At 44.4% G+C, this 23,924-nt stretch overlaps 1 protein-coding gene across 10 annotated transcripts in view; it reads left to right on the forward strand.

Annotated features, from left to right (window-relative positions):
* ZNF805 (zinc finger protein 805) overlaps positions 1-22,016 on the forward strand; it is a 94,905-nt gene extending 72,889 nt beyond the window's left edge. The window contains exons 1-7 of one of the 10 annotated variants that reach the window (XM_019928864.3): positions 2,020-2,438; positions 2,617-2,769; positions 2,879-3,571; positions 4,858-4,984; positions 12,840-12,935; positions 16,803-16,946; positions 17,464-22,016. In XM_019928864.3, coding sequence (XP_019784423.1) covers positions 4,858-4,984; positions 12,840-12,935; positions 16,803-16,946; positions 17,464-19,430 — 2,334 coding nt within the window. In that variant the 5' untranslated portion in view covers positions 2,020-2,438; positions 2,617-2,769; positions 2,879-3,571 and the 3' untranslated portion in view covers positions 19,431-22,016. Of the gene's footprint in view, positions 1-1,976; positions 2,439-2,616; positions 2,770-2,878; positions 4,985-5,157; positions 5,247-12,839; positions 12,936-16,802; positions 16,947-17,463 lie in introns of those variants that run through there. The other 9 variants (XM_033845904.2, XM_073796313.1, XM_019928863.3 and 6 more) reach the window with 9 other exon arrangements.
* Positions 22,017-23,924: the final 1,908 nt, after the last annotated feature.

Here is a 23,924-nt window from a genome sequence, read left to right on the forward strand (position 1 = left end):
ATTTCCCTCTCCCCTTTGTACTCATACTCTGGCCCGCAGACTGCCTTTCCTGTCTTAGTTATCGGATGCTGAGGTGCCTCTGGAATGCTCAAAGACGTCATCCTTGAGTTTTGAGGGTTAAAGATTTGTGATCTGTTCACAGGTATGTTACACACCTGACAATTGAGTGGTCTAAGCTAAATTGTAAATGGGCACTATTTTCCCTTCCTTGGAGCAGTGTCAAGAGCATGGACCCTCTAGTCAGACCACCTGATTACACTTCCTGGCCTTGTTCTAACCAGCTGGATGACTTGAAGGAAATTTCTCTCTGCTGTGATTTTTAATTTGGAGATCCGTGTATTAAGCATATATTTTTTGTTGTTGTGCCCCACCCCCCTTTTTAGTCTTTTTTTAAAAATATACATTTATTTATTTATGGCTGCTTTGGGTCCTCGTTGCTGCACGTGGGCTTTCTCTAGTTGCGGCGAGCGGGGGCTACTCTTTGTTGAGGTGCACGAGCTTCTCATTGCGGTGGCTTCTCTGTTGCAGAGCACGGGCTCTAGGCACACGGGCTTCAGTAGTTGTGGCACTCGGGCTCAGTAGTTGTGGCACGCGGGCTCTACAGTGCAAGCTCAGTAGTTGTGGCGCACGGACTTAGTTGCTCTGCGACATGTTGGGTCTTCCCAGACCAGGGCTCGAACTCGTGTCCCCTGCATTGGCAGGTGGATTCTTAACCACTATGCCATCAGGGAAGCCCCAAATTGGCCATTTTTATGTCACTTCCAAAGAACAGGGTGTCAGTGCGTCAAGCCAGATGTGATCTTTGACTTGCAACAAGGTAGAGAGTCATGGACAGAGTAAGGAGCAGTTCCAAGGAGGGGCTGTCCAGGTGAGCAAGTAGAAAGCAGGTATTCAAGGGATGATGGTATTAGTAAGATCCCAGTTATCTCCCGTGGGATTGGTATTTTAGAGAGATTGTTCCACATGCCCTTCTCATAGACCCACACCTCTGAAAATGGCGAAAGACAAATAATTGAGGTCCCCAAATACACAGCGTGGCTTGTGGGCTCTTAGTTTCCCAACCAGGAATTGAACCTGGGCCCTCAGCAGTGAGATCATGAAGTCCTAACCACTGGACTGCCAGGAAATTCCCAAGAATGCCCCTTTCAGGACTAGCCAATTCTTAGAGGTAACAAACTACTCTTAGGGGCTGTTTCTTTCATGTGTAAATTAAGCAACCCAAAGCCCCTAGTCGGAAACCCTCCTCTTTCTGACTCTTACACTTAGGAGACTATATTTCTCATCATCTAAGGGCCTGTGCCGGGCAAATAAGTCAGCCCGTATGCTCCAAAGCCTGTTGACAGTATTCAAACTAGCCAATACCAAACTGTTTATCCTACCCTGTCTTATCTTTCCTGTTGAAAACACAATAAAAGCTGTGGACCATGCTTTCTTCACCTCTCTTACCTCCTGACCTGACCCATCCTGGTCTTCCCCTCGTGGCCCTTTGTTATGTGCCCTGTCTCCTGTTTCTAGGAATGTGTGAGCATAAACTACTTCCTTCATGACAATCATTCCCATTTCTGTGTATATTAACATATCAAATTAATTCCTGGGTATATTCTAGAACACACAGGGAACATATTATGACTTCTTTACAGTGGCCTACAGGGCTCTACACAGGGAGCTTTAAAGTGATACTAGGGATGAACAGGAAGGAGCAGGTGACAGAATTCCAGGGTCAGGACACATTTTCACATTCCTTGCTAGAAAAAATCTGGAAGTCTGGGAGTCTTTTTCCACCGATAGAGACCATGGTGTTTGAGGAGAGAGTGCAGAAATACTGCTTTCACTGATGCTCTGAGGCAAGTTGCTCCACACACCTGGTTGTTTGCAGGGGAAAAAAATACTACGTTACCCAGAAGGGTGAGCGCCGCGTGTTTGCGCCGATGCTGGGCCAGTGATGGCTCAGGACGGGGGTGGTTTCCTGCGGCCCGCGCCGGCGGGGGCGGGACCTCCGACCATTTGGAGAGCTGCGTCATCTATCTGTGCCGGCTGGGTCCTCCGGGGCTGTGGGTCCTGTGGCGATGGGCCGGGTGCGTTTCCCAGCCCCGAGCTGGGCAGGCCAGTGAGGAGGGTGTGTCTTACCTCCGTGTCGGTGTACTAGCCCAACACTCGCCCCGGGTCCTCCGTAACGGGAGTGTCCCGTGAGCGCCTGCCGGGGCCCCGACCCCGTCCCCGCAGCTCTGACGCGACGGCCTGGGCCTCGTGCGCATTTTGCGCCTGGGAAACTGAGGCTCAGAGTGCGACCGTAGGCCGAGGTGACCCCTCCCAACCCCAACCCCCTCACCCCTCTGCTCTGGGCAGGAGGCGGGCGGCTGAATCCTGGAGCCGCCTCTCTGGCCCCGCTCTCTCCTCACGGTCCCGTGATGGCGGCGGGGTGGTTGGACCCGGCACGGGTGAGTGGGCCATATTGCTGGCATTGCTGCTTCTCCGCTGGTTCGGAGAGGGCTCCTGGGCAGGCTGGAGGCTAAGTAAGCCATTGGGTTTCTCTTTGTCCTCGTCGTTTACTTACAACAAGTGGCGCTGACTCGTTATTTTATCCGCGGTCTTACCACAGTTTCGGGTCTCCGACAGGTGTTTCGTCAGTGCGTGAAGGATGAATGATGCTTCCTTCCTTCCCGTCACACTTAAAATTCTAGAATTCCAGCTTCCCCATCCTCCCGGCCGACCTCCTCTGACCTTCCGTTCTTCCCTGGCTCACTGTTCTGCAGACACACCAACCTGACCGTAAGTTCTCTATCCCCGCGCCCCGCCCCGCCCCCAATCTTTATATTTGCACTGGCCTTTGCCTGGAATACTGTTCCTGTATCTTTTTTTTTTTTTGACCATGCTGCAGGGCTTGGGGGATCTTAGTTCTTCAACCAGGAATCGAACCTGCGCCCCCTGCAGTGGAAGCATGGAGCCCCAACCATTGGACCGCCAGGGAAGTCCCACTGTTCCTATATCTTTGCAGGACTTCCCTCTCACATCCTTCTGGCCTCTGCGCAGATGTCTCCTATTTGGAGAGGACTTTTCTAGCAGTTAGCTTAAAATGGCCCCTTCCTGTTGCCTGTGTTCTGGCATTTTTGTGTAGGGAACCTGGCAAAATTCCTGGTTGAATTTGTCCAGGATGCTGTGGGAGCAAAGAGAAAACAATGAGAAAAGAACCGTAATAGCCGGCCGGCCTCGATTGAGTCCTTGCTGTTAGCAGGTCGACAGGCATAATATATCACCTCATGTAATCCTCACCTTTTCAGAGCTAAGTTCTCTTATTATCACTGTTTTGTACAAGAACAACTTGAGACTCAGTGAAGTTCAGTTTCCTGCCCAAGTTCACTGCAGTTCTTTAGTAGCAGAAACTAACAACCAGTATGTCGCCACCACAGCCTGTATTTTTACCCTCTTCTCTACGAACAGTGGAGAGGGTTGCCTGGAGGTGACACCTAAAGTAAACTTTGCAAGCCAAGCAGGCTTCCTTCCGGTAGGCAGTCTTGGCATGAACCAAGGACATGGCATTTCAGCATGCGGAAGAGTGTGGACCAAATAAAAGGTATATTGGTTGTTTAAGGAACCCCCAGAGGGTCTTTGCGATTGCCAGAATCCTCCCTACTCCCCCATCTGCTGAGACGTGTCCTGGGAGGGCCAGACGTTGTGGCCGTTGGCTGAATGTTCCATCCTGCTCAGCCAGGACAGACATCATGACCAATCAAAGGCTGTTGTTCTCCTGGCTACAGCCTCCAGTGTCCTCAGCAATTCCTATTCCCTGGTCCCTGAAGTATTCTTTCCTCCGGGATACATGCTGTCAGGTCTCAGGTAGAAAAAAGAAGTGATGGCTCATTGTGGATTCTCCCTGGGAGTCTCCAGGGTTCACATGGCAGCAGGAGCTGGTCCAGGCCCTGCCACTTCCCAAGCAGGTACCACCACCTCAGGTGACTCTCCTGTGAGGTGGGTGATGATGAATCTGCTCCTCTGCCGACGTCTGCAGAATTATTTTCAGCAGTGGCTGAAATGAATATAACTGGGAAATTTATTTTAAATGCTTCACATCTTCATTAACTGTGGTTTTACTTTGCCAGTGGGTCATGGTTATGCTGTTAGACCTCAGACCAGAGGAACCTGCTTTTAAATCCTGCCTCTGATCACAACCCATGTCAACTTTGGGTGAACTCGTAGAGCTCCCTGGACCTCAGGTCTCCTGACTGACATGAAGATGATAATGGCATTGACCTCACCGGCTGTGGCCAGTCACCCAGTGTTTCTTTTTTCTTTAATTCTCATAACTATTATTGCTCAGTGAGAATCATTGTATTGATTCAGAAATCAACGTTCAGAGAAATTAAGCGAGGCCCCCAAGTTCACACAGCAGGCAAGTGCTGACTTTAGGACTTAGGATTCAAACCTCAAGAGTGGGTGGGACTTAAGAGCTGGGGACTTTCAGACACTTTAACAAGACATGTAAATGCCTCAGCACGAGGCAGGCACACAATGAGGACCAGTGGGTCTGGGGTACTGTTGCTGTAATTATTATTGGTATTGTTTTGTTGTCATTATTCTTTCCCATTTGTCTGACACCTTAGCACCCTTACCATTCTGTGCCTCACAGTCCATGCAGGAGGGTTCCGACCTCGTGTCATTCTCCGTCGCCTCCTGCCTAGGAGGCTTCTGTTGGCTACACTGCTGTGATCAGTCTAGAGCAGTGTCTGCCTCCTGGAATCCAGCACAGAGCTCGGCCTTCAGGGGCTGTTTGGTCTCTGCATCTTTGCCATGGAGAGAGATGGGCTCTGATTCGATCAATAGCCCCAAGACCAACACAACTGCATCTGCTTGACTTTCCAGATGATTGTTACTTATGAGGACGTGGCCGTGACTTTTACCCAGGAGGAGTGGGGGCAGCTGGACCCTGCCCAGAGGACCCTGTACCAGGAGGTGATGCTGGAGACCTGCGGGCTCCTGGTCTCTCTGGGTAAGGCCTTCCCAATCCATGTGGGACCTGTCACTTGCTTCATTCCACCCTCTGGCTCCAGGCCTGGTGGTTGAGAAGCCCTCTGTAGCCCATCTACCCCCCTCTGCACAGCTTCAGTTATTTTCTGGACTCACCTCTTGCTGCCTGGTCTCCTTGTATCTCACTTAGGGAGAGTTGGACAAGAAACATAGTTTGCCTTTGGTCACAGCCAAAGGAGAAGGATGTGTTGGGAGGAAATGGAGGTGTCTCACAGAACCCAAAGGTAGGAATTTCTGCTGAACTCCTTGAGGGACTGATATAGCGACTTAGAGAAGCATGATTATGCCCTGGCTTCTGGGTCTCTTGTTCTGCCTTCTCTCGTGGGCCTGCTCATGTCACTTTGTTTTCACAGTGGTTTTTTTCTGCTGCAGCTATTTTGCAGAAGGAGGTAGTCACTAAGTCCTTGCTCTCTGAGGCCCACTCACTCCTCATCTCTGTTTCTTGCTGTATGTTTATCTTGTTTCTCTGTTCATGCTGTACTCAGTTAATTCTCCCAGCACACTGTACTCAACAAGTAAGGGAAATAGGGCCATTGTTGTGAGTCCTTCCTAAAGCTTAATCCATTCAACTTAAAAGGCACAACTTGGTTGTCAACAGCTCTGCTTTGCATTTTTTATCCGTCCTTTTGTGAAATGTTGATTAGAATAAATGATATATGATGTTCGTGCAAATGTCTCTATTTGACCAAATCACTGTGTGGGATTCCAAACCCAAGTTTTTATTTTTAGTAGTTCATGAAATGCTGAATTCTGGCATCTCCATGTCTGCTCCTTCCTCTGGCCCTGTTTCCTGAGGATTGACTCCTCTGCTCATGTCCCCCTCTCACCACCACAGCCCACTTGGTCTGAGGCTGCTGACTCCCACGGGGAAGTGTTTGCTGTTTCCTTCTTCGTGTAGCACTTGGGAGTCCAGGGTCTGGTGCTAGACCCCTGGTGTCTAATCCCTGCTCTGCTGCTTATGAGCTGTGTGTTCCTGGGCAGGTTACTGAACGCTTCTGTATGTCAGTTATCTCATAGGTAGTATCTCATGAAGTAATATAGTACCTGCTTCACACGTCTGTCGTGAGGGTGAATGGCTCAGAATAGTGCGTGGTGATGCCTGGCTGTGTGCAGGGTTAGCAATTGTGACTCCTGCTGCTGTCACTACTGTTAGTGATATCATCGTCGTCCTTGTTGTCATGGTCATCACCCTACACTTGGACTCAGCATTTTCTGGAACAGTGTTGTGTAGTTTTGTAGTTAAATACAGATGCCAGATGCCAGAGATGACTAGACTTTGGTTTTCATCTTGGCTCAGCCATTCATCATGTCCATGGTTTCAGCAAATCATTTTATCTGCCTGAGCCTCTGTTTCTTCGTCTATAAAATGGTGCTTATTGCAATATGTACTTCATGTGGGTGCTATAAGGAAATCCTAAAATAGAATTTTTCATGCAAGGCCCACAGGAAGGTCAATATAACGCTTTGCTTAGGACCTAAAAAAGACTTAGATCCATGAAGACATTTACCTTGTTCCTGAATGAAAAGACTCAATATTTTAAATATGTATGTCATTTCATTTCTAAATTAGTTCATAAACTTAATTCAGTTTTTTCTTTATGCATTTAAATTGCTTGGCACAGTCCCTGGAATATGGTTATACCTATAAATAGTTATTATTTTTTTAAGACTTGTTTTTTTTTGAGCAGTTTTAGGTTCACAGCAAAATTGAGAGGTAAGTATAGAGATTTCCCATATACCCTCTCCCCCCACACGAGCATACCCTCCCTCATTCTCAATATTCTCACCAGAATGGTACATTTGTTACAGTTAATTCATCTACACTGACACATCATGATCACCCAAAGTCCATAATTGACATTAGGGTTCACTCTTGGTGTTGTACACTCCATGGGTTTGGACAACTGTATAATGACATGTATCCATCATAGTATCATACAGAATTTTTTTGTTGCCCTAAGAGTCCTCTCTATTCATCCTTGCCCCCTCACCAACCACTGATCTTTTTTACAGTCTCCATTTGTGTTTTCCAGAATGTCATATAGCTGGAATCATAGAGTATGTAACCTTTTTGATTGGCTTCTTTCACTTAGTAATATGCATTTGTTTCTCATTCATGGCTTGGTAGCATGTTTCTTTTTAGTGCTGAATAATATTTTACTGTCTAGATTTACCATCGTTTATCCATTTACCTACTGAAGAACATCTTGGTTGCTTCCAAGTTTTGGCAATTATGAATAAAGCTGCTGTAAACATCTGTGTGCAGGTTTTTATGTGGCCATAAGTTTTCAGCACCTTTGGGTAAATAGCGAGAACTGTGATTGATGGATCCTATGTTGAAGGTATATTTAGTTTTTTAAGAACCCACCAAACTGTCTTCAAAATGGTGGTATCATTTTGCATCCCCACCAGCATTAAATGAGAGTTCCTGCTGCTCCGCATCCTTGCTAGCATTTGGTGTTGTCAGTGTTCCAAGTTTTGACCTTCCTTCCTCCCTCCCTCCCTCCCTCCCTTCTTTTCTTTCATTTATATTTATTTATTTATGACTGCTTTGCATCTTCGTTGCTGCGTGTGGGATTTCTCTAGTTGCAGCGAGCAAGGGCTACTCTTTGTTGCGGTGCGTGGATTACTCTTGTTGTGGTGTGCAGCCTTCTCGTTGCGGTAGCTTCTCCTGTTGCGGAGCATGGGCTCTAGGCCCGCGGGCTTCAGTCGCTGTGACACTCAGGCTCAGTAGTTGTGGCATGTGGGCTCTAGAGTGCAGGCTCAGTAGTTGTGGCTCAAGGGCTTAGTTGCTCTGCGGCATGTGCGATCTTCCCAGACCAGGGCTCGAACCTGTGTCCCCTGCATTGGCAGGTGGATTCTTCACCATTGCACCACCAGGGAAGTCCCTTGACCATTCTAATAGGTATGTAGTAGTAACTTGTTTTAATTTGCATTTCTCTGATGATATATTCTGTGGAGCATCTTTTCATATGCCTGTTTGCTGTGTGTATATTGTCTTTGGTGAGATGTGTTTTAAGGTCTTTGGTGAGGTGTCTGTTAAGGTATTTGGCTATTTTAAAATTGGGTCGTTTTTGTTTTCTTACTTTCTAATTTTAAGAGATATTTGTGTATTTTGGATAACTGTCCTTTATCAGATACGTCTTTTGCAAATATTTTCTCCTACTGTGTGGCTTGTCTTCTCATCCTTTGGCAGAGCAGAAGTTTTTAATTTTTATGAAGTCCAGCTTATCAATCATTTCTTTCATGGATTATGCCTTTGGTGTTGTATCTAGAAAGTTATCACATACCCATACTCATCTAGGTTTTCTCCTATAATATCTTCTAGGAATTTTATGGTTTTGTGTTTTACATTTAGATCTGTGATCCATTTTGAGTAAATTTTTGTGAAGGGTATAAGGTCTGTCTAAGGTAATTTTTTTTTATATGTGGATGTCCTGTTCTAGCACCATTTGTTAAAAAAACTAGCTTTGCTAGCTATTGTATTGCTTTTGTACCTTTGTCAAAGATCAGTTGACTGTATTATGTGGGTCTATTTCTGGGCTTTCAATTCTGTTCCATTGATCTTTCACCAACATCACACTGTCTTCATTACTATAACTTTATTGTAAGTCTTGAGGTTGGGTTAGCGTCAGTCCTCCCACTTTGTTCTTCAATATTGTGTTGGCTGTTCTGGGTCTTTTGCCTCTCCATATAAACTTAATCAGTTTTGGATATCCACAAAATGATTTGCTGAGATTTTGATTGGTATTGCATTGAATCTATAGATCAAATTGGGAAGAACTGACATCTTGACAGTACTGAGTTTTCTTATCCATGAACATAAAATCTCTCTCCATTTATTTTGTTCTTTGATTTCATTCATCAGAGCTTTGTGGAGTTCCTCATATAAATCTTGTACATATGGGCTTCCCTGGTGGCGCAGTGGTTGAGAGTCCGCCTGCCGATGCAGGGCACACAGGTTCGTGCCGCGGTCCGGGAAGATCCCACATGGCGCGGAGCGGCTAGGCCCGTGAGCCATGGCCGCTGAGCCTGCACGTCCGGAGCCTGTGATCCGCAACGGGAGAGGCCACAACAGTGAGAGGCCCGCGTACCACAAAAAAAAAAAAATCTTGTACATATTTTCTTAGATTTATACCTAAGTATTTCATTTTGTAGGAGTGCTAATGTAAATGATAATGTGCCAAAGGGCAACTAATCTAAGTCTGCTTTCAAATAACACTATATCACTTCACTGGTAACATGAGACCTTATAACAAAATATTCTGTCCTCCCATCCTTCGTATCATTGCTGCCATTTGTTTCACTATGTAAGTGCATATATAATGGGAATATATATTTTATACATATATAAAAATAAGCATTTATATGTATGTATGTATATGTATAAGTGTGTGTAAGCTATGTACATAAGCATAATTGAATACATTATTACTATTATTATTCTGAACACAATGTTACCTGTTAGATTGGTTAGACAACTAAAAGTTTTAACTTTACCTTCTTTTATTCCTCCTGCAGTATTCCTCCTTTCTATATTTAGATCTGAGTTTCTGACCTATATCATTTTCCTTCTCTCTACAGAAGTTATTTTAACATTTCTTATAAGATAGGTCTACTGGCAACAGATTCCCTCAATTTTTGTTTCTTTGAGAAATTCTTTATTTCTCTTTCAGTTTTGAAGGATAATTTCACAGGGTGTGGAATTCAAGATTGATGAGGTTTTTCTCTGAACACTTTAAATCTTTCAACTCTCTTATGTGATTTCTGAGGAGAAATCATATGTAATTCTTGTATTTGTTCCTGTATAGGTAAGATGTTTTGTTTTGTTTTGACCTTCGTCTTCTTTCTGGATTTTTTCTTTATCTTCAATTTTCTGTAGTTTTTAAATGGTATGCCTAGGTGTGGTTGTTTGGTTTTTTTGTTGGGGGAGAGGGGTGGGGGTAGTAGGCATTTATCATGCTTGGTGTTCTCTTGGCTTTCTGGATCTGTGGTTTGGTGTTTGACATTAATTTTGGGAAATTCCCAGTCATTATTGTTTCCTGTATTTCTTCTGTTTCTTTTTCTCATTTTTTCTCCTTTTTAAATTCGCATTACTTTATATTACAACTTTTATAGTTCTGTGGTCCTTGGATATTCTGTTTTTTTCAGTCTTTGTCCTCTTTGCTTTCAGTTTTGAAGGTGACTATTGATATATTCTCAAACTCAGAGATTCTTTCTTTAGCTGTGTCCAGTCTACTGATAAGTCCACCAGAGGCATTCTTCAGTGTTATTTGATATGTAGCATTTTTTATTTTTGGTTCTTAAGTAGGATTTCCTTCGATGTGCTTACATTCCCCCTCTGTTTTTGCATGCTGTCTACTTTGTTCATTAAGCCCTTAGCATATTAATCAGTGTCATTTAAAATCCCTGATCTGATAATTCCAGCATCCCTGACATGTCAGGTTCTGATGCTTGCTCTGTCTCTTCAAATTGTGTTCTTTGACTTTTAGCATGACTCATAATTTTTTTTGATAGCTGCACATGATATACTGGGCAAAAGTAACTGCTGTAAATAGGCCTTTAGGAATGTGGTGGGCGGGACTTCCCTGGTGGTGCAGTGGTTAAGAATCTGCCTGCCAATGCAGGGATCAGGGATCAGGGTTCGAGCCCTGATCTGGGAAGAGCCCACATGCCGTGGAGCAACTAAGCCCATGCGCCACAACTACTGAGCCCGTGTGCCACCACTACTGAGCCTGTGTTCTAGAACCCACAAGCCACAACCTCTGAAGCCTGTGCACCTAGAGCCCATGCTCCACAACAAGAGAAGCCACCGCAATGAGAAGCCCGTGCACTGCCGCGAAGAGTAGCCCCCGCTCACCACAACTAGAGAAAGCCCACGTGCAGCAATAAAGACCCAACACAGCCAAAAATAAAATAAATTAAAAAAAAAATGTAGTGGCAGGGCAGGAGGGAAAGAGTGTTCTTATAGTTCTGATTTGGTCCCAGTCTTTTAGTGGGCCTATCCCTCTGGACTGTGAATGTCACAAGTGTTTATCTCCTCCACTAAGGTAGGACAGGATGGCCAAAGTTGACTGGAGTTGGGTATTTCCCTTCTTCCAGGCCATTTAGGCTCTGATAAAACCCCAGCAGTTTAGGATCTGGTTAACTAGTTTCTTCTGAGGACAGGCCTGGTTAAAGAGAGTGCTCTGGTATATTTCATAATTGGTTCTTTTTCCTTCCCCCCTGCCAGAAGCCCAAGGGGATTTTTCTCTTCTATTTTTTGTGGGAACTTGGTTGAGCTTCTGGAGAGAAATTTCATAGTGACTGTATCCCCTGGAGGTTTTTTTTTACTGTCAGGGTTGTCTGCACTGAACCTCCACCAATCCATTCATTATCGTTCAGGTTTTCTATCCTGGCGCTGATTCCTGTGGCAGTTTCTGCTCATGAGTCTCTGCTCTTGTAAGCTGTGACTCACTGTATTCCCGGTGTCTCCAGTCCTGGGGATAGCAGTTTACCTTGTTTCCTCCCCTTATTGATCCAAGAAGACTTGTTGACTTTTCAGTCTGTTCAGTTTGCCACTTGTTGTTAGGATGGAGTGGCGACCTGGAATCTCCTTACAGGCAGAACTGGAAACAAGAAGTCGACTAAATATTAGTTTTGACTTAACTGTTAGGATTTAAAAATTCCATGGCAACATGGCAGATTGATGAAGCACCTGGGCTCAGGAGCCACAGTTCAGTGAAATCTCAGAAAGTGACATTTGAGCTGAGACCCAAAGAATTAGAGTAATCTAGAACGAGCAAAGTAGGGGAAAAAACAGCCTTCCAGTTAGAAGGGACAGCACGTGCAAAGGCCCTGTGGTTGCAGGGAGCATGACTCCTGACAGCTGAAGAAAGACTCCTTCGCTTTCCACTGCCCTGTCCCTGAGCCCCGTGCTGAGCATGTAGCAGACAGGAGTGAACATTTGCTTAGTGATGACAAACGAATCCTGAGCTTTGGTTCAGGATCTGCAGATGCGCTTTCTGTGCGGGTCCTGGTACCTTTGCCATTGATTTATCTACAGTCTTTACCCCCACATCGGTTGATATATGTTTGGGTACACATGACAGACCAGCTCAAACAGTCTACACCCTGAAAGAAGCAGCTCAGAGGTGATGCTGGCTTCCAGGTTGGGGGTGCCAACCCAGGTATCTGTTTCTTTGCTTCCTTGGTTCTGATGCTCAGGCTGGTTCCCTCACAGGAGTCGCAAGATGCTTCTGGATGGCAGGAGCTGCGGGGGCCTCACTCAGCCCTTCCTGAAATAAAGCTTTCTTTTTACTCAGAGCAGCTGTCGTAGGTCACCTGCCTACCTTAGATACGGATGATGCCGTTTGTGGGATGATGGAGACCAGGGCTTCTTAGCCTGCCAGGTTGGCTACTATCACCTGGGGAGCATTTAAAGTCTGATGCCCAGGCCTTTCCCAGAGATTTTGTTTGAACTGCTGTGTGGTGGTAGCTGGGCACCCCAGGTGTTGCTGATGCACAGGAGGTTGATGTCCCTGACTTGAATGAATTAGAAAACGTCTTCAGGAGGTACATCTGAACAGTGCTGGGTTCTGTGGGATGGAGATCAAAGGGAGTTGGTGCTATCTGTGCAGCCAGCACTAATGTCTACAGTCTTCAGGGACAAAGGATGGTGTTTTTACAGTTTGTTTCCTAGTTGCAGCATTTTGTTTGCCTAGATGGGAGCAGCTGCATTCCGAGGTCTCTTCCAAATCCTGCAGTCCCAATCTGGGTTGAGAGGTTTCTTTCTTCTCACCAAAATCCTCATGTTCTCTTTTTTTCTCTGTGAACAGGATGTCCTTTGCCCAAGCCAGAGCTGATCCACCCACTGGAGCACAGCCCAGAGTTACAGACGTGGAAGAGAGGCCTCTCCCCAAGCTCCTGCCCAGGTAAGTGCCAACAGCTGGCCAAGCGGGCATCACAGCAGGTTGCAGACAGCAGGAGGACCATTGCCTATAAAATTTGTGAGAATTTTCTTGTCATGGCCTCTCTGGAGGCATGGTATCTGTGGAACCTTTTAACCTGTGGTCCTTCTACCCTATAACACTCTCCACTGCTCCTGGGGAGGTGTGGGGCGTATCAGGTAAGTTCAGGCTCTCGGCTCCAGGTACTTGGGCTTAAAAACTAGGTGTGACACACCACACAGCCTTGTGGCCCTGGGGAAGTTCCATGATCCTGTTGTGCCTTTGTATATAAGTTTGGCCAAGGTAAACCTAGCTGTTCTAACAGGTGTGTTCCAAAATCTCCATGGCTCAGCACACGAAAAGTGTTTTTCTTGAACCAAGGGTGATGCGGATCAGTAGGAAGCTCTGATCACACAGTTATTCAGGGACTCAGCTACCTTCTGTCATCAGCGTGGGACCTTCAGGGTTCCTGGCATCCTCCATCTGGCAGAGGGAAAACAGAGAAGGGAAAATGTCACACCCACTTCCAACACATTGTTTCCACTCACATTCCACTGACAAGATACTCGACTTTGTCATTTGGTGCCTGGGGCTGGGATAGGAGGCTGAGTGTTTTCAAGGAGAGGAATGAAATGGTTTGATTAGTGTGGTCTGTTACACTCAGTCTGTTCCTGAGAAATTGTAGTCATAATCGATTCTGTCTCATTGGGTGGTTGGAGGATGTAATAGATTATGTATGAAACTGCTTCTCACTTGGTCTGACCCATAGTGAGTGGCTCAGCAAAAGTAAGCTATTAGTATTATTAACATCATGGGATTAGTGCTAGTGAGTAATGATAGTATCTCATATTTCCTTCTGAACTGCAAGTAAACAGGGCCTTTCCAACTATGCTGTCTATCTTACCCTTTCCCACCTTCTCCATCCACCCACACTCTGAGCGTCAGTCAGACACCCAGAAGCACTCCTCCGCCCTAGTCTTCCTATCCCTTCTGTTTGCTTAAACCTCAAGGCACCTCATGCTCAACATGCCTAAGAGGGGGCTTTTGACCTTGCCCGTTCCTCCCACCTCCCGTGCATGTTAGAAGGCTGGGTTCAGCCTCAGATAACTCCTCAACACCCCCGTCTCCACCAAGCCCTCCAAATGCTGTCCATTTTGCATGCACGCCTCCTGAGTCTGTCACCTCCACCACCAGGAGAAGATGTCCCCCCCACAACCTCGGTCCAGGTTTTCAGCTTTTGCCTGGGTGATGCCAGCACACTCCTGGCTGGTCTCCCCACACCTCCTCTGTGCCTCTAGTCAGCTCTGTCTCCCACGGTGGCCCCCACAGCCACCAAGATCTTGTTCCCAACCTTCAGCACTCCCCCAGCCACAGAGCCCTCAGCACGTTTTCATGTCGAAGGTAGAGCTTGTGGGACTTCCCTGGCGGTCCAGTGGTTAGGGCTTTGTCTACCAATGCAGAGGGTGCAGGTTCGATCCCTGGTTGAGGGGATAAGATCCTGCGTGTCTCGCAGCCAAAACACCAAAACATAAAGCAGAAGCGATATTGTAACACATTCAATGAAGATTTTAAAAATGGTCCACATCAAAAAAAACTTAAAAAAGAAAATAGAGCCTGTATCCTTGTGTTGCTTGATCCTTAAACCCTTCTACATTCATCTAAATCTCTCATATGTGTAGCTTACCTCCTCACCTCCCTAGAGGAGATCTCACCCCTGACCAAGGCCAATTCATGTACAAGAGTCTAGGCCAAACCTTTTCAGGGAACTGCTGCTTCTCACTTTTTCTGCCTCTTTTGTAACAAAGATATGCTCAGTTGCCTCACATTCGGGGAAAGTAAATAGAAAATGCTTCTGCCTCTCTAATGGCTTCACACTGACATTGACTCTACTTTCCCTGTAAAATCCATCTTCTTGGAGAAGCTGTCTCATTCTTGCAAGAGATGTCTACACTTGAGTCCTGTCCATCACATTTACTAAAATTTTCTTGCACGTTTTGAATGAGGTGTAACTCACACCCTGTGTTGTGTAAAAATCTTAAGAGGTTAACTTCATGAATGCTTGGGTATGTTTAACCCATGTAAGCACCACCTCAGTCAATATGTAGAATATTTCCAGTATCTCATTGGGATCTCACGCCCTCGATAGCCCCTTGTGCTTGGTAACCCCTATTTAGACTGTTGGCACCGATTCGTTTTGACTGTTGAACCCCATAGCATGCTGTCTGTCATATGTGTCTTCTTTTGATCATCATGTCTAAGATTCTTTTCATGTGGTTACCTGGGGTTGGAATTTGTTTACTCTTAATACGGTGTAATAGCTCATTGCTTGAAAAATTGCCCTTCATTGATCCATTCCCCTCCTGATGTGCACTCCTGTTGTTTTCAACTTAATGCTGCTGAGAATATTCATGTTATGTTTTTTGGTGCATGTAAGCACTGATTTCCGTTAGGAATACATTCTGGTATGTGTGCAGGTCAGGTCGTGGAGTAGCTGTATGCTCAGCTTTGATAGAAACTGCCAGACAGTTCTGCAGAGTGTCTGCCCCCTTTAACATCCCCACCATTCATCTATGAAAGACTCCATCTGTCCCTATCCTTGGCAGCTCTTGGTAATGTTCTCTTTGCTCTTTGAGGTCTGGGGGAGGTTCCTCTGCACCACAGCACTGAAACTCATCCTTACATGGTCACTGCTTTGCTCCTAATCTTCAAATACAGCACAACCATAAACGATCATGAGCAATGGACCACAATTTACTGAACACACCTGGCACTGTGCCCAGTGCTTTACAGACATTTTCTCATTTAGCTTTCACAACAGCCTATGAGGCAGACACTGAGAGCCTCTCAGTTTTTCAGAGAAGGAATCTTAGACAAGAAACAGCTAAGAATTTGTCCAACATTAGCTGGCTGGGTACAGGCAGAATTTGAGTCGAGTTGTTCTGCTCCAGAGTGAGCACTCTTGACCGCCACGCCAAATGAGCTCAGGACGCAAGACAGACTTTCCAGACTGTGTCGTGTTTGAGCATTTGACCCTCTTGGATTCTTTGCCCCTCTTCTCACTGGACTTTCATTCTCCTTCTCTGGTCATCACTTGAATGTTGGCTCGTCGGGCATCTCATGGCTCATTCTCTTTACTCTTAAATGCTCTCCAAGGTTAATCCACACATTCTCATTCTCACACCTCCAATTTACATGCTGCCTAACTAGGTCCCAGGTGTACATTATTGGACTAACCCATAATAAAAAATTAAAGCTAATTAATTGACTTTTTTGCCCTGTGTCTGGCACCCTCCAGAACATGGTATATGTAGTGTTTCACTTCATCCTCATAGCAGTCCTACAAGGTGGGCTCTATTTTTAGCTTTATTTTTCAGAAGAGGAAAATGAAGGCCTATGGAATTTGAGTGCCTTACCAGATTTATTTTTAGCTTTATTTTTCAGAAGAGGAAAATGAAGGCCTATGGAATTTGAGTGCCTTACCAGATGCTACAAAGCTAATATTGTGTTCTTTTGGAATTTGGGCCTAGGGTTTTTGTGGTCAGAGACCATGTTCTTAACCATAATACTCATGTGACCTCTAACTTTTGTTTAGTGGACCTCAGGTACGGGTTTCAGTTAATCATAAACCTTGGTTTTATGGGGACATTGTCATCACTGATTAATCAATGACCTTGATTAATTGATGTATTAATTAAATTATTTGCTCCTTTGTTTCTTTTTGAAAATAATATTCTTAACATCACCAAACTCCAGAATGAGAACATTACTCATACCGTCCTGTCTTAGTCTGGCTGCTGTAACAAGAATGCCACGGAGTGGGCACCTCAAGTAACAAACGTTTATTTCTCGCAGTTCGGGAGTCTGGGAAATCCAGGATCAAGGGGCTGGCAGATCTGGCACCTGATGAGGGCCTGCTCCTTGGTGTGCAGATGGCAGGCTTCTCATTCTGTCCTCACATGGCAGAGAAAAGAAGCAAGCTCCTTAGTATCTTTTCTGGTAAGGACACTAATCCCATCTTGGGAGCTTATCCTCTCATGCACAGCAGTTCCCTGATTCTGGAAGATTCTGTGCCTTTTTTCGTTGTATTTCCAAAGGCTGAAAGGGCCTTCCCATTTTCTCTATACGTCAGAGGGTCTGGCTGCATCTGGGAAGCCTGCATGACCTCTTCCTGTCTCCCACCTACTGCACTAGGTGCCCCTTTGCTGGCTTCCTGTAGCACCTTGAGATGTTCTGGCTTCGAGCACTCACCACACACAGTGTCTTCATTCCTTTGTCTACCTGTCCCTCATCTCCAGACATTCTGTCCCCTGTCCATGCTGTCCCTTTGGGTTTTCCCTCTAAAATTTTCAAGAATCTAAGAACCAAAAAGAAAGAAATTGCACACCTGGGTTTCAGAGATTTGAAAACGCAGCAGGTACAGAGCCACTATTTTCATCTTCTCACTGACATGGTGATTTAGTTTCTTCTGTGTTGCCATCACTTATATGCCTTTTATGTATTGTATTCCCTTCAGGTGGCAACACAAAAGCTGATACCACAGAGCCTACCCCTTCTCACCGGGCGTTGTCTGAGGAAGTCTCACCCCAGGAACAACTGACTCAGCGAGCCTCAGGGGACTCCCTGTTGGGACAAACCAAGGATCAGGATGGGCCACTGGAAATGCATGAAGTCCACTTGAGACCAGGGATGGACCCCCAGAGGGAGAAGCCCTCTGGGAAAATGAGCCCTGAACATGGTGGTTTAGGGACACATGATGGTCTTCACTCAAGGATTGTTCAGCAGCGAGTCTTTCCAGGAGATATTCTTTATGAATGTGACTCACGTGGACCAGTGAAAGGACCCTTGATACATGAAGGGAAACACCTCTATAAGTGTGAGGAATGTGGGAAAGTTTTTAACAAGAATTGCTTCCTTGTTCGACATGAGCAGATTCACTCTGGCGTGAAGCCCTATGAATGCACAGAGTGTGGGAAAACCTTTATTAAGAGCACACACCTCCTCCAGCACCACATGATCCACACCAGGGAGAGGCCCTATGAGTGCACAGAGTGCGGGAAGGCCTTCAACCGCAGGTCACACCTCACGAGGCACCAGCGGATTCACACTGGAGAGAAGCCTTACAAGTGCAGTGAGTGTGGAAAGGCCTTCACCCACCGCTCCAATTTAGTCTTACATAACAGAAGCCACACTGGTGAAAAACCCTTTGTGTGCAAAGAATGTGGGAAAGCCTTTCGAGATAAGACAGGTTTCCTTCGACACTACATCATCCACACGGGAGAGAAGCCCTTTGAGTGTGTGGAGTGTGGGAAATCCTTCAACCGCAGATCACATCTCACCTGGCACCAGCAGATTCATAGTGGAGTGAGACCCTTTGAATGCAATGAATGTGGGAAAGGCTTTTGTGACAGCACAGACCTCATCCAACACTATGTCATCCACACTGGAGAGAAGCCATACAAGTGCCTTGAGTGCGGGAAGGCCTTCTACCGCAGGTCACACCTCAAGCAGCACCAGCGGAGTCATACCGGGGAGAAGCCCTATGTGTGCGGTGAATGTGGAAAGGCCTTTACCCACTGTTCCACTTTTATCTTACATAAAAGAGCCCACACTGGAGAAAAACCCTATGAATGCAAAGAATGTGGGAAAGCCTTTAGTAATCGGTCAGACCTCATTCGACACTTCAGCATCCACACTGAAGAGAAGCCTTATGAGTGCATGGAGTGTGGGAAAGCCTTTAACCGTAGGTCATACCTCACCAGACACCAGCGGATTCACAGTGGAGAGAAGCCCTATGAATGCATGGAATGTGGCAAAGCCTTTTGCCAAAGGGCAAACCTCATTCGACATGCCGTCATCCACACTGGAGAGAAGCCCTATGTGTGCACTGAATGCGGAAAGGCCTTTACCTACTGCTATACTTTTATCTTGCATAAAAGGGCCCATATTGGAGAAAAACCTTTTGAGTGCAAAGAATGTGGGAAAGCTTTTAGCACTAGGAAAGACCTCATTCGACACATTAGCATCCATGCTGGAGAGAAGCCCTATGAGTGCATGGAGTGCGGGAAGGCCTTTAACCGCAGGTCAGGCCTCACCAGGCACCAGCGGATTCACAGTGGAGAGAAGCCCTATGAATGCCTCGAGTGTGGGAAAACCTTCTGCTGGAGCACAAGCCTCATTCGACACTCCGTCATCCACACAGGAGAGAAGCCCTATGAATGCAGTGAGTGTGGAAAGGCCTTCAGTCGCAGCTCATCCCTCACTCAGCATCAGAGGGTTCATACTGGGAGAAACCCTGTCAGTGTGACAGATGTGGGAAGAACCTTCACAAGTGGGCAGTCCTCAGTCAGTCTTCAAGAACTCCTATTGGGGAAAGACTTTTTGCATGTAACGACTAAGGAAAATCTTTTGCCAGAGGTAGCATCTTACTCAGAATCTGATCATTCATACCAAAGAGAAACCTCTCATTTTTCTTCCCCATGAGAAAAGCTATTGCAGGATATCAGTTGTCATCTAAAGAGTCATCTTAGAAATGGCCTCAGCCTAGAAACTTATTCTGTATCTGAAAATTCACACAAGAGAGTGATCCAATCTTTATTGTACACTTAGCAAAACCCTCAGCCACATCTTTCTCCTTAGCTTACGCTACAAAATTATCTCAGGGATATTTGTAAACAAAAGAGGAGGAGACGAGAAAAGAGAAAAATGCAAACACAGTTTTCAGATTTCAGTGATGAGCCTGTGGCAATTTGTCATCCCTTCCTTAGTTTAGTTGAGGCAAGGGGAGTGTTGTTGCAGAGATCAGAGGGCCTTGTTCCTTTTATTTGTCTTGAATATACATGCACCTGCTGTCCAGTGTCAGGAGAGTTAGTTGAGAGTATGTCTGAAAATATTTACTGCAAGCCAACTTTGTTCTACAACATCGTCTCTATCCTTGAGTAGCATATGTCTTTATGAGAAATATGAAGGCTTGACTTATGAAATACTTTCATATTTAAGGAGATAAAGATGTATGTATGAGTGGGCCCATTTTACTGCATATTTAAGACTGATTTTTTGAGAACATACTGTGTCATGTGTCTTTAACCACCCAACACTCATACTTAATCTACTTGTTCATTCTTTTTTTTTCTGTGGGGTGACAATGACAGTGTAGCTGTGCGACCTTTCCAGATGAATCCCAGTTCTTCCCTCTGATTCCTCCTTAGAGAGGTTTCTTCAGGTCCACCTCAGTGACTTTCTAGAGGTCGAATTAGAGCCAGAACAAAATAAAACACATAGCTAAATTAAGCTAAAGGATAATGATACATGCAGAGAGGTAGTCTCATTTTTAATCTTACAAAAGATTGTGTGAAGAGTCACTGTCAAGGAAAGTGACTAGAATTTTAACAGATGATATGAGCATGTGTGGGTGCAGGTACATGTGTGTTCCACAGTTGTTGCCATTGGCTTAGTCCCAGTATAATGACTAAATGACTAGTATCTTTTGTCAGGGTATTTTGAAATTACTTCTTTGGAGTTTTGGGTTTTTTTGTTTTTGTTTTTGTTTTTTTTTTTTTTTTGAGCAACGTGATAGTATTCCTTCATGTTAAGAAATATACTGTACAGAAAGACATAAAAATAATCATGCATTCACTCTGAACCCTCCTCAGGGCCTTTCAAATGACCGCATGTCTAGTTTTGTATTCCCATTGAAGGCCAAGTCATTTTTGTTATGTTAATCCATGGCATTATTGTGAAGGCCCCTTCTTCATGCTTTTCATGTCTTGTCTAAGAAGTCTTCAGCAAGCTCTAGGTCCTGAATATTTTCTCCTAAAAGTCTTATAGTTTTACATTTTATATATATATATATATATATATATATATATATATATATATATATATATATATATATATATATTTTTTTTTTTGGTACGCGAGCCTCTCACTGTTGTGGCCTCTCCCGTTGCGGGGCACAGGCTCCGGACGTGCAGGCTCAGCAGCCGTGGCTCACAGGCCCAGCTGCTCCGCGGCATGTGGGATCTTCCCGGACCGGGGCACGAACCTGTGTCCCCTGCATCGGCAGGCGGACTCTCAACCACTGCGCCACCAGGGAAGCCCTTACCTTTTATATTTAAATCTCTAGTCCATGTTGAATTAATTTTTGTATTACCATGTGAAGTTTAGGTTGTGTTTTTTGCCTCAGGATGTTCAGTTGTTCTGGTACCATTCGTGGAAAAGACTGCCCTGCCTCTATTGAAGTGAAGTTAGTAAAAAATAAGTTGGGCATATTCATTTTGGTCTATTTCTGAGTTCTTTATATTATCCCATTGATCTGGGTATTTAAACCTCTGCTAATACCACATTATCTTGAATACTGTAGCTATCATTAAATCTTAAAATTGGGTAAAGTGATTCCATCTTCTTTATTGTTTTTAAAAATTGATTTAGCTTTCCATGTCAATTTTTCCTTTGGTTTTCTATATAAATTTTATCATGTGTTTGTCTATATTTTAATAACATCTTGTGGGATTTTTTATAGATGATACATTGTGGGTCATTTTGGTGAGATTTGGCATCTTTATTATGTTGAGTCTTCCATTCCATGAACGTGGTATGTCTCTCCATTTATTTAGATTCTCTGATTTATTTCATTAGTGTTTTATAATTTTCACCTTACAGATTCTGAACATATTTTGTTAGATCTTCATCCATACACCTTTTCTTGGAGTCTTTATATGTGGTATTGAGATTTTAATTTCAGCTTGCTCATTATCATTACTGTTATAGAGAAATATTAATTTTTATATGTTGACCTTGTATCCTGTGCCCTTGTTGGACTCAGTTATTAGTTCTAGCAGGGTTTTTTTTTTTTTTTTTGTAGATTCATCAGGATTTTCTTCATAAGCAATAATGTTATCAGTGAATAGTGAACATCTTACTTCTTCCTTATGTGTATCAGTTTTATTTCCTTTTCCTGTCTTTATTCTACTAGCTAGAATTTCCTGTCCAGTGTTGAATAGAAATGGTGAAAGAGCACACACTTGTCTTATTCTTTTTTTTTTTAATAAATTTATTTATTTTTGGCTGCATTGGGTCTTCATTGCTGCATGCAGACTTCTTCCTAGTTCTGGCGAGTGGGGGCTATTCTTCGTTGCAGTACACGGGCTTCTCATTGTAGTGGCTTCTCTTGTTGTGGAGCACGGGCTCTAGGCATGCAGGTTTCAGTAGCTGTGGCAGGCGGACTCAGTTGTTGTGGCACATGGGCTTAGTTGCTCTGTGGCATGTGGGATCTTCCTAGACCAGGGCTCAAACCCATGTCTCCTGCATTAGCAGGAAGATTCTCAACTAGTGTGCCACCAGCGAAGCCCACTTGTCATGTTCTTAATGTTAAGGGGAAAGCATTCAGTGTTGCTTGACCATTAAATAAGATGATAGTGTGGGTTTTTATATAGATGTTTTTTAGTTTGGAAGGTTTCCTTCATTTGCTAAGAGCTTTCATTATGAATAGGTGTTGGATTTTGTCAGATGCCTTTTCTCCTTCAGTTGATGTGATCATATGTCTTTTCTTCTGTAGCCTGTTGATATGATGGATTGACTGGATTTGAATGTTGAACCAGCCTTGCATTTCTGCAGTAATCCCTGCAGTCATGGAACATGGAATATAATGATATGTATGTGTGTGTGTATATATACACACATTCCTTTTGCCAGTGTTTTGTTGAGAAATTTTATGTGTAAAATCATGAGCATATTGGTCTATATTTTATTTATTTATTTTTATACTGTTATTGGTATCTGAGTAATATTGGCCTCCCAAAATGAACTAAGAAGTGTTCCCCCACCCCCACCCCCTCCCCCCCAACCTGGATGAGATTTTGAGGAATTGGTTTTATTTCTTCTCTAAATGTTTGGTAGAATTCTCTGGTGAAACCATTTGGGCCTGGAGATTCCTTTTAATGTAATTTATTAATTGCATCTCATGAGAATATATAGGGATGTCATTAGTTCTCAAACATTGTAAAGCGAAGTCTCAAGTTGAATATCCTATAATAATTTAAAAACAAGGTTATGCTTTGAATAATAGGGCTTGAACACTTTAAAGGACCATAGAGACCCCTTCAATTTAATGATGAGAAAACTGAGGTGCAGAGAAGCCAGGTGACCAGCCCAAGCCCATATTCTCCAGACAAGGGCAGATCCCATCTATTTCTCCTAACTTACTGGACTGCTGTCCATTATACTGCTTATAAAAGCCCTATCAGGTCTTCCCTGGTGGCGCAGTGGTTGAGAGTTCGCCTGCTGATGCAGGGGACACGGGTTCGTGCCCCAGTCTGGGAAGATCCCACATGCCGCAGAGCGGCTGCGCCCGTGAGCCATGGCTGCTGGACCTGCGCGTCCAGAGCACTCCGCAACGGGAGAGGTCACAGCAGTGAGAGGCCTGTGTACCACAAAAACAAACAAACAAAGAAAACAACCCCAAAAAGCCCATCAAATCGGCATTGGGGATGTCATTATTTTCAAAAAACATGTTCTCCAGTTTTGATTATCTTTGCTTCCTTCAGGCATGGATTATTTCGTATTTCATAACTTAATTTCCAAGCACATCTTTAAATGTTTTCATTCACATCTTCTGTTACTAACGTCTGTCCTGTTTTATTTCATTCTCCATTTTGTTTCATTCTATGCAAGTTAAAGAATTTTTTTGTGGTCCTATATCTTTAAATGTTTTCAATCACATCTTCTGTTTCTATTCTCTGTCCTGTTTTATTTCAGTCTCTGTTTTATTACAGTCTCTGTTTTATTACATTCTATGCAAGTTAGAGATTTTTTTTTTTTATGGTCCTATATATTGTCAGTTTTACCTATATTCAGTTTGTGCTAAAAAGCAAACATCCTGCAGTTGGTGTATGCAGTTCTATATGTATCTGTTAGGTCAGATTTATGCATTTTGGTGTATGAACCTAACAGAACATAACCAACATTATTCCTGCCTTA

Source organism: Tursiops truncatus, chromosome 19 (genome assembly GCF_011762595.2).
Source record: "Tursiops truncatus isolate mTurTru1 chromosome 19, mTurTru1.mat.Y, whole genome shotgun sequence".
Classification (NCBI taxonomy): domain Eukaryota; kingdom Metazoa; phylum Chordata; class Mammalia; order Artiodactyla; family Delphinidae; genus Tursiops; species Tursiops truncatus.